The 10,355-nt window shown below is 37.5% G+C and overlaps 1 protein-coding gene across 2 annotated transcripts; it reads right to left on the bottom strand.

The window, feature by feature from the left end:
* Positions 1 to 396: 396 nt before the first annotated feature.
* On the bottom strand, positions 397 to 8,985 carry LOC103413032 (vacuolar fusion protein MON1 homolog). Of its 2 annotated transcripts, none has more exons than XM_029088527.2 (15): positions 8,275 to 8,985; positions 7,051 to 7,130; positions 6,835 to 6,906; positions 6,658 to 6,697; positions 6,043 to 6,144; positions 5,735 to 5,856; positions 5,026 to 5,158; positions 4,808 to 4,899; positions 4,423 to 4,504; positions 4,241 to 4,305; positions 3,795 to 4,097; positions 3,596 to 3,687; positions 3,112 to 3,176; positions 2,085 to 2,176; positions 397 to 760 (listed from the first exon to the last, which is right to left on the bottom strand). In XM_029088527.2, exons 1-15 carry the CDS (start codon positions 8,761 to 8,763, stop codon positions 643 to 645), a joined length of 1,947 nt encoding a protein of 648 aa, XP_028944360.1. In that variant the 5' UTR covers positions 8,764 to 8,985; the 3' UTR covers positions 397 to 642. The 2 variants fall into 2 exon arrangements, with proteins under 2 accessions (XP_028944360.1, XP_008349752.2); XM_008351530.4 differs by lacking the exon at positions 397 to 760 and adding an exon at positions 1,630 to 1,915.
* Between the last annotated feature and the right edge of the window lie 1,370 nt (positions 8,986 to 10,355).

Raw genomic sequence — 10,355 nt, 5'->3', positions numbered from 1 at the left:
TAATCATATAACGACATGTGGATTAACTTTAAAAACTATTTTTATATTTAAAACTAAAAATGATATTAGTAAGAAAAAAGGCATTGAAGGCATGATTGAAATTCTGCTACTCCCACTTACGGTAACCGCGGCAGCGCTCAATGTCAGTGATGAGGAGGTCGAAGGGGATAAGGTTGTGGTGGTGGAGTGTAGAAGCAAAAATGAAGTTGGACCGGAGCTTGAGGCGACACTAGCTAAAAAGTCTTTAATTTATTTAATTGTTAAATTTGAGGGTATTTGTGTCTATTTAAATGACATTTTGGATATATTTGAAATTTTTTATAAAAAATGACATTTTTGAAATTAAGAGTTAATTTTTTGTTATATTTGATAAATACTCGTTGCGAGAAGAAGAAAGAAAGAAAAATCAGACCTTGTTAAAGTAAAAAGGTTGCAAAAACCACGCTTGGTGGAGTCAATACAAAAGGAGGAGAGAGGGCCTCTTGGTCATTGGGACAAGTTATGTATGGAGCACAGCATCTTCAAAGAGGAACAACAATAAGACCAAAACGATCACATTTTCCGACCGTGTCGATGTCCTAAGAAGCACCGACACGGTCCTTGTTAGGCCATCTCCAATGCACTCGAAAGTTTGGACCTCTCCTATGTCTCGGTGCTTCGTGGGCTTAACTCACCACTATATCCGGACTTAAATATAAGCATATTGGTGTTGCATAACCTAATGTGATAGGTGATAATTCTTGTCACAAATGAACTCCACCTGCCACATAATGTGATTTTATTAACATTAATTAAAGACGGTGAATATAGTCAATCGGCATTAATTATGATTGATTAACCGGTTTCGGGATATGCTTATGTAGAAAGCAATTATGCCATTTTATAAACCGAGTGCTTCGCAGAAAAGCACTTGAAAATGCTTCATGAAAAAGCACATGCTAAAAAACTTAGAGCTCGTTTGAATGTGCTTTTAAAATGACTGAAAACGTTTTTGGTGAAAATATTTTTGGAAACAATTCGTAGTAAAAATTCTAGTAAATCTTGGAAAAACAAAAGTACTTCCTGAAAGAAGCACATAACTGATGCTTCTTGTAGAAAACACTTAAGGTGCTTTTACAACCCAAAAATATTTTCTCTAAAAGCACTTTCAGTCATTTAAAAAGCACAACCAAACGAGTCTTTACTCATCTAAAAAGCGCTTTTAGCCCTTTCAGAAGGGGACAAGGATTGTCTGCCCTCCTAGTTGTGGTGCCCTTCCATGCCCTCCTATTTTGTGCGGTCACGGTTAAGCCACGTCAATATTTTATATTTTTATTGTTTTTTGTCTTATTATCTCATTAAAAAATTAATATAAAATATTGACGTGGCTTAACCGTGACCGCACAAAATAGGAGGGCATGGAAGGGCACCACAACTAGGAGGGCAGACAATCCTTATCCTTCAGAAGGAGTACAAAGCAGACCCTAAATACATAAACTATGGCCTTGGAAATGAATGGCAATCAAGGATTATGATCCTGGATACTCTAATAAAAGGAATGCCTGTTATGCACCAGAAGAAGACAAAAGAAGAAACAAAGCAGAAGAGCGAAAAGAAGAAACGAAAACATACAACGAAACAAGTACAAAATGTGCAAAATGTGCAGAGCTCATTAGTGCATTGTTCATGGTAATTCCATCTACGAAAACAAGGTTTCTCCAAACAAATTAAACGAGAAGAGAAACAGGGCTCAATTGGTGATAGCAGGATGGCACAAGCGACACGGACAAAATGATCCTAAAAGGTCTTCGCAAACATTTCACAGACCTCAATCCGGAAAAGAGAAAAGCATCAGGAGGCAGAACGGAGCCATTTGCGTGTGAAATAAACTTATAACCGTGTGTTAAAAGGATTCTTTTTGCAACTGCTTTTACATCTGTGACAAATGCAAATGCAAACCTTATGAAGCTGAAGCAACAAAGTGGTAAGTTACGAGCAACATCACCTGCTAATTCAAATGCGTATGACAAAAATGACGATTTGAATTTTATTAAAAGAACAGAACTATTGTACAGGCAGTATTACAGAATATAAAGAGATATCACCATGAAAAGGGGCTTGCTCCTAGCAAAAAAATCTCGTTTTCCACATCTTTCACCCACTGACAAACCCGGTTGCAAGTCTTTATTGCCAATGCCTGAAAACCGGTATGAATATAAGTTGAGAAGGCATCTAAAGAAAATAAACAAAATGCACCTAAGGATAAATCCAAATCAGCTTGAAATGGCTTCTCCAACAAATATTAATTATAGAAAAAACAAAAATAACATAAGATTAAAATCTTTTGTCAAAGGATAAAAGTCCTAGGGTATTTCTCCAAGGAGCCCTGCCATTCATTTTCTTCAAATTCTTTCACCGGCTTCATTTCACATTATTGCCATTATTTCTTACTTTGCTACAAGTTCATATCTTCTAAGGTGTTCTGTTTCGTGATTTCTCGTTAATGTCTATGAGTGTCTCCAGTCCCACTAACTGGGTTTGAGATTGTGTTGGCCTATTGGTAATAAGCAGGGCATACAAAACGTTGATAACCAATGAGTTGATTACGCTTGTGACAAGCTCTAGCATTGCCCATTTATTCTGCTGCTTAACCAGAAACACATTTCAACACCTATCCTACGAGATAAACACGATAATGCTCTTTGGATAAGCAATCATCTTTTTGGCCTTGCTTTTAGCCCAATGGTTCCCATAAGTGATAAACCTCATTCAGAAAAAAAACCCCTTTCTTGTCAACTCATCCCTAAATCTATGTTCGGTTTAGAAAAATGGGAAAACGAAAAAATTTGGATGAAAGGGCAATGATTTGCATATATTCCCCTTCACTGGGCCCACAATTTGCAATTCACCCAACAGAGAAATGAGGCAGCCGAAGGAGGGGGGGGGGGTGAGCAAATTATATTACTTAACATAAACTGGGACCCACGAATTTTACTAAAAGTTTTTCCCTCCCTTTTGTCTAATAAAACCAAACAAGGCAAGTAAAAAGCATCAACTCTTTCCCTTTTATTCCCTTTGTAAAAGTGGACAAGTATTGCATAGTGGAAAAGGGTAGGAAACAATAAAACTTACCTTGTCTGCAAGTGGATCAAAAGCTGCATAAAGCTCGAAGTCCTGGGTGACCCAACATAGTAAAACTGACAAAACAAAATGATCATATAACTCCATCAGGAAAGCATCATCAAGCATGTCAACACAAGTTTGATGTAATCGAAGCAAATGTCAACCATGGTATCCTATATAAAAATGTAATGTGAAACAGTAAAAATGACACAGAGTAATGATCAAGCTTGATTACCATAGGGTTTTTGTTAATTACAGTCATAAATGTCAAGGGATCAACTAACAAATGGCTAGGTGAAAAACTTTGACTTCCTAGATGCTGGTCTTTTGAAAAAATGACATCAATATTCAAGTTTGAAATAGTGCAATCATACTTAAAACACCAAAGTTTGGACTACGTAGCAATGAGACTGCGTCAAGAAAATAAAAAAAATTCAGTGTTTTCAACTTTTCCTTTCTGCATATGTATGAAGCAGTATATATTCAAAAGTACCGTAGTTCTCATCTCTTCTAAACTGGGTTTTGTGTGGCCCAATTCCTTTGTCATGCATGGAAGCATAAAGCTTCTGGTAAGCTCTGTATAATCTGCAAGAAGAAGAATTAATTATCTATCTACAACAAAAAGTGACATACGACTTCATTGTGGGAGATTCAATTTTATGCTTAAATGTACTGTTAGATTCATCTGTCACCTTTTCTGCTGACGAGGACTACTTATTGGTGGTGAGAACTCAGAGGATACATACTGATCCAAAAATATACTCCGATATATAAAATGCCAAAGTCCAGCAGGACCGCCTACGCCAATATATGGTTCCCTGAATCTGTCAGGAGAATCTGTTGGAACTGTATGTTGACCCAAATGAGGAGAAAAAGATCCAGAACGTGGCAAAGGATCAAGAGGCAACTCCTCAACACGCATCCCACCATCTACGGTGGATCTCTGAATCTCGCTTAGTACACTGGACTTCAAAAGGACCGATTCAATCCGAATCCTATAAGATCAGAGACAAAATTATGTAGGGAAAAAAAAAACTGGGCTAAGAAGTTACCAATCTATGAAATGGGCTAGGATGTTGCCACATGAAGAACTCCTACAGCACAAATATCATTTTTTCAAACTAAATTTATTGTATACCTGCAATCCTTGAGATGATAAAAGGCATCTGAACTAGTAGTAAGCAACATCAAGTATGTATCAACCTGCCGCAAGAAAGTGTATTTTGTCATGATATTTTAACTAGACAAGCTTAACATGAGGCAAAGTATATAATGTGTGCACTTAAATTTAGATAAGTCATCAACCTAAGTGCGACTCACATCAAGAAAATGGACATAAGCATACAAAAATGCCATGGGATTATATCTAGGCAAGCAAATTGGAGAGAAAGATTCAGATGTCCTGCATTAAGACAAAAAGAAGAAATTAATACAATATTGCAGCTGAAAATGTCTATAAAACATAATCACCCATAATTGAAACCATGCTAGTAGAAAAGAAAGTACCATATGTTTTTTGTGTATGATCCTGTGCTTTAAAACGGGACATCTCGTGATTGGAAACTGAAACTAGTACATGGGATTGGAAATTGAAACTAGTAGCTGGTTAGTATTTAGTGTATCATATCTTACTAGTTTCAATCCCAAATCCCCTGTAAGTTTCCAAAAGGAAGACATAAACACCTATTCAATTTGATCTACTTGCCTAAATGATTCTGATGCCATGACAAAGTTGGACAGCAGCAACATGTCATCAGGATGAAGAGAGGCCTTTTGAGCACCCACAAGACTGATAACCTGCAATCCATTTCAAGTTGTTACAGTGCACTAAGTTGTAAAAGATTTTTCAACTGTGCCATGAAAAATATTTAAAAAAATATTCTTAAAAAGAGATTTCCTCAAGTATTAGCATCAGGATAGAACCTTGTGTTTGCACATCAGTATTGTAAAGAGAACACCAGAATCGGCAACATCATGCAATATGGCACCTGCAGCTTGCCTTGTCGCATAAGCAAGGGGAAGACAAGTGTATGCATGAAGAAATGTGGCAGGATTCCTGAAAACACAGAAACAAGTAGTAGTACTATAAGCATCTTCTTCATTAGGTTTTGTAATTTTAATTTTTGGCATGTGTGAACGGAAATTACATTGGCAGGACAAAGTAGAAAACATTAATGGTCATAACACAAACAAATAAATGAGAAAAAAACAGACCATCCAATATATATCATAATTTCAAGATACGAATGACTTTGCTTATGTAAACTTCATATTAAAGAGCTTATGGTTTTACCAAATTTTTTTCTAAAAGCTTTTAGAACAAAAGGTTTTTATTCAGAACTTTTATACTATTTCAAAGTGAACAATCAGTTTAAAACAGATCAGGTTAGAAATGATCATAATATTCAGCCAAGCAGCCCTTCACATACATTGGATGATCTGTTAATATCACTACTACAATAGTTCATCACCAAAATAACAATATCTGTAATGTAGGGATACTACTTGTGCTCTTGCAAACATCTAAACATCTAAAAACAGGAACCATCATATGAGTTTATTGGATGGTTTTTCACACCAAAAGAAAATTCATATCTAAGTTAGGCATGCCAAAGGGAGCAGAGAAACAAACCAACTGAAAGAGTGGATGAGGGAAGAGAAGACAATATCTGTTCCTCCAAGCAAAGGTGTCATATCAAACTTCGGATTCTTCTCAAAACATCTATTTACTGACTTTGTAAGAATAAGTAGCATCTGCATCCACATATCGTGACTAATTAAATGAAGTGCAGTTACTAACATAAGCTATTTTTATTCTATAAAAGGGAAAGTACATAAACAATATTCTGGTTATTCAATAAATCACTAACAAAATATGACCTAACAGTCAAACATATTAATGCACAAAGAATTTTGCGGAACGGGAAGATCCAATGCTACCTGACCATATATAAGTTCCAATTGCACCCTCAAAGACTCGTAAGGCTCTTCTGTACAGCTGATGCACACTAAGTAAATTGGTCCCTTGACAAGAAAAATCACCTGAACATACAAATATTTTATGCCAATTTAATTTAACTGGTTCCATAAAGATAAGGCCTACAGCTGTGAGTTGATGTACAGTCAAATAATGTCATTCTAGACCTCCACACGAGTAAGACCTAGGTATTTCACGCACATGAACATTATTTTCAAACACTGATATACATTCTGATCCAACTTAGGAAAAAACATAACATACTTCAAGTCATACGAGAAAATTCAAAAAATACAAGCCAAAGGTCCCTCGTCAAATATGTTTTTATAGGATAACATGCATATATCACTAAGACTTCAACATCTGCCCAAGACAGTGTCAGGATGGACAACACAGCTCCATCAACTGGTTCAAAATTAAAGTCATCTGTTCAGGGATGGTATATACAAGCACTCATGAAGGATTATACCACCAGGAAAATGAGAAGGCAGTTCTTATGATCATCCTAGGAATCATGGACTGTTAAAGAAGAAATAACTTGATGAACAAAATTTCGCAAAAAAAGTTACAAAGCAGACCTGATGCTTCCCAGCCCTAACCAATTTGACATGATCCCCACTGTAAAACAATTAATGAACAAAATCACTGGAAGTTTTCTACATAATTCGACTAAAGTAAATCTGTCAGAGTAGACAAATAATCAAAATTTAAGAAATTGGAGAAGAGATTCAATTCAGAATGATTGAGACATGTACCCATTCTCCACGAAGGAAATTATGGCTTGTAATGTTGCTGAAAATCCTGCTAGCTTGTGTTCATCTCCATATCTGATATTAAGCAAGTAATTCAAAAGAAGACAAAAATATATCACGAATGCAGAATATAGACTGATAGTTGCACTCTATTTTGCATAGACATTAATGTAAATTTTGCATTTCTTGAAACAGATAGTCGAGTCACCTGAGACAAACCTGGAATATATTGGTTTGCCAGAGTGACTTAGTATGAAAAAGTGCTTTTTTCTCTTTCTCCATGATATGGAAGCATCATCCTGCACTTCAATTATAAATCAAACAGATACATTGCAGTTATCAATGAAAATCACTTTGTCATCCAAAATAGCAGTGAAATTAAAGGAATTGGTATGGGGCTGAACTGTATTATGAAGAGAAAAGAAGAAACTGACGTGTTTTAATATCACATAATTGATGCCAAACTTTAAGGACTAAAATACCACAACAATGAGCAATACACTAAGCATTTTACCATCCTTTCTCTCTTTCAATATTCTCTATTCTGCTTTTGTTTTGCAATCTAACAATGTTCAGAGATTTATTTCACCTATCCTAGAACTCTAGAATGCCTGATTAATACATCATACTAATACAGTAGAAATCAAAGAATTGCATTAAAAAAAAAAAGCCAAGGAAAAAATAAATCCTTTGACAAAAATCTGAAAATGGTATGACAAATCTAGTGAATACACAAGAGACCTGAACCCCACTTTGCATATAGGACCATCCTGCATTCAATACCTATATGCTATTTTATGTCACTAACCATGCTAGGGAGCAATCTCTTTCTCTATCAGATTCCAATCTAAGGCTTTTAGCTCTGTGACTCAACTATCATTCTCATACTAAACTTATTTGATCATATAGACCAAAAAGTTACTGAGATCATAAGGACAAGAAAAATTTATCATTCAACATCTGTATGCCTTATTCAAGTGCATAAGTACATGCTAATATCTAAAATTGAGCAATAACGAGTCTATTTACATCTATTCAGTCAAGAAGAGCACCAAGGTAGCTGTACAACGTCTGATACATAGCACCTGCATAAGTAGCGTATATCCTACATTTGTCTAAGGCAACTAATTGAAACAACACACCTATTGATCACATTCAACCAAATGAAAATCTTCTAACAATTTGAAATTAGTGAAATACACAAACATACAAACGAATCAAGTCTCGAGCTTTTTCCAATACCATTTCCGAAAGAAGTCCGCAGGGAAATTACCAACTCTCTTCCCAATTTCTCTCTCAATCATTACTTTATTCTTCGATACTAAACTTCATGCACAATTAAAACTCACTTTACATTCCGTGTCCAATAATGACCAAGCAATTCAACCAATGCAATAATTGTCACACAAATTACATGGCCAAGGAGTTGTTAGAACGCAATACCTCATCGACATGTCGTTTCCCGGGCACCCACGGGGTTTGCGAATCCGAAAACCCATCAGCAATCTCATCGTTTCTCACTTCCAAAATCTCATCAACTCCAGAGCCGGCACCACTACTGGCACTACTACTCCCTCTTTCCCCAGCATACCCACTGCTGCTGGGGCTCGACGGCCCATCAACCTCCAGCTCTGAATTGGTCCTCGCCCACACAATACCACCGCCGATTCCGCCACGTGGCAAGCCCTCGCTCGCCTCCTCCACCTCAGCTAAACCAGGAGCAACCGAATTAGCCCGGACTTCCTCCTCCTCGTTCTCGATCTCCTGGTGGTTGTTCCCCTCGGCAGATCCATGTGCGACGCCATTTGCATGGCTGTCGGCCTCGGACAATGCGAGGGCGGCCAATTGGTCTTCCGGGGGTTTGGGGATAGGGTTAGGGTTTGGCTCCCAGGCTTCGTCGCCGGAGGTCGAAGTTCCCGTTTCGGAGGACATGGAGAACTAAAAGGATTTGGGACTTTTGGTGAATTTTTGTGAATTTTGGTAAAAGTGAGAAATTGGGGCTCCAATAGAGAGGGAGGGGGGAGAGCGCAAGGGGTTCGTCTACCAGTCGTTTGTTCTGTCGTGTCCTCTGCTGCAAATTACTCCATTTCCAACGCGGCACTGACCAGTAGGTGGGTGGCTCCGAAATCCGAATGGAGCCTGGCGCGTACTGATACGGGTCGGTTTAGAAAGTTCGGACTTTATACGTTTTGGTTTGGGGCGGGTTGAAGGGACTTTTGGACCAAGCCCAAAGCTTCTCAAAATTGTAAACCAGTTTAACATAATGGGCTTGTCCTCACAATGATAACTAATAAATTAGGTTTTCTCTCCTGCACATATGCGCTGTGCGCATGCCCCATTTACAACAAACCTCAGCCCTCAATTATTATTTTTAGCAAACGATATTATATTGTTTTGACCCAATTTTACATTATCGGTTCGTACGATCAAGGCCGTTGATGAAGCATAACTCCCAACCGTCGGATGAAAAAGTGAAGATAATTTTATTATTGTTAAAGGATAATATTATGGTTTTTATCATAATAATTCTCTTTTAATATGAATTATTTGCATCTTGTTAAACCAGATAAATAGGATGCGAATTATATCCCAAGCAAACAGTACAGTTTGAATTGATTTAGGATGTCTGACTGCACTTGGAAGCTAAAAATGAATTTGAAATTCATTTGATCAAGATGCTGCATTGTTTAAAGGTGATGGGATTATGATGATGTGATAAGCCTAGGATTTGATGGTCTTGAATAATGATGAGATGAGAAACCTAGATAGGCTAGGCCTTTTTGCATGGTGATGGGCATTGTCAGATGAGTTTAGAGTGATAAGAATTGATGATGGGAGCACAATATGCATGTCGTGTGAAAAGGCACTTCGAGATTTCAAAGGGACACCTATTCGGAAAAGGTCTCTATTGGATTGGCGATCAAGGAGACTTGCTATAAATACAAAGGCAGTGGCAACATAAAAAGTCTCCAATTCAACGCACAAACTGCCATGCGCAAACTCTCGCTCTACGCGAAACCTCTCAACAACCTTGAGATTTTTAGTTTCTTTTTCGCCAACACATCTTCAGTTTAGATAAACAGCACTGTGAAGGCAACTGGCGAACATCTTCAGTTTAGATAAACAGCACTGTTGCTGTAGAATCAACCGACTGCAAAGCACCTTCAGTTTAGATAAACAACACTGCGTCAATGCCAATTGGTTATCTATCCAAGTCTCGGTCGAGAAGGGTTTTCGAATCCTTATTGGCAGAGGTCATCTCACGAGCCTTCTCGATGAAGTGAGGTATTACGAATCATTAGACTCAGCGCATTGAACGCCGAGTGTTTTTATGATTGGATACTCACAAGTTGGGTTTAGAGTTCGGCATTCAGACGGCCGAACCACATTTACAATTAAGACGTACATTTGCTCTGAATATATGTGTCCATATAGTCTGGTGTCAATTCGGCGTGCTTATACTCTTACGAATACAATCACCGTGACTGAATCTGACACCGACGATTTGAGAACTTCGTAGAACT

Source organism: Malus domestica, chromosome 11 (genome assembly GCF_042453785.1).
Source record: "Malus domestica chromosome 11, GDT2T_hap1".
In the NCBI taxonomy this organism is placed as follows: Eukaryota; Viridiplantae; Streptophyta; class Magnoliopsida; order Rosales; family Rosaceae; genus Malus; species Malus domestica.
The sequence above is the reverse complement of the archived record's forward strand: the minus strand, read 5'-3'. Positions and strand labels throughout refer to the sequence as shown.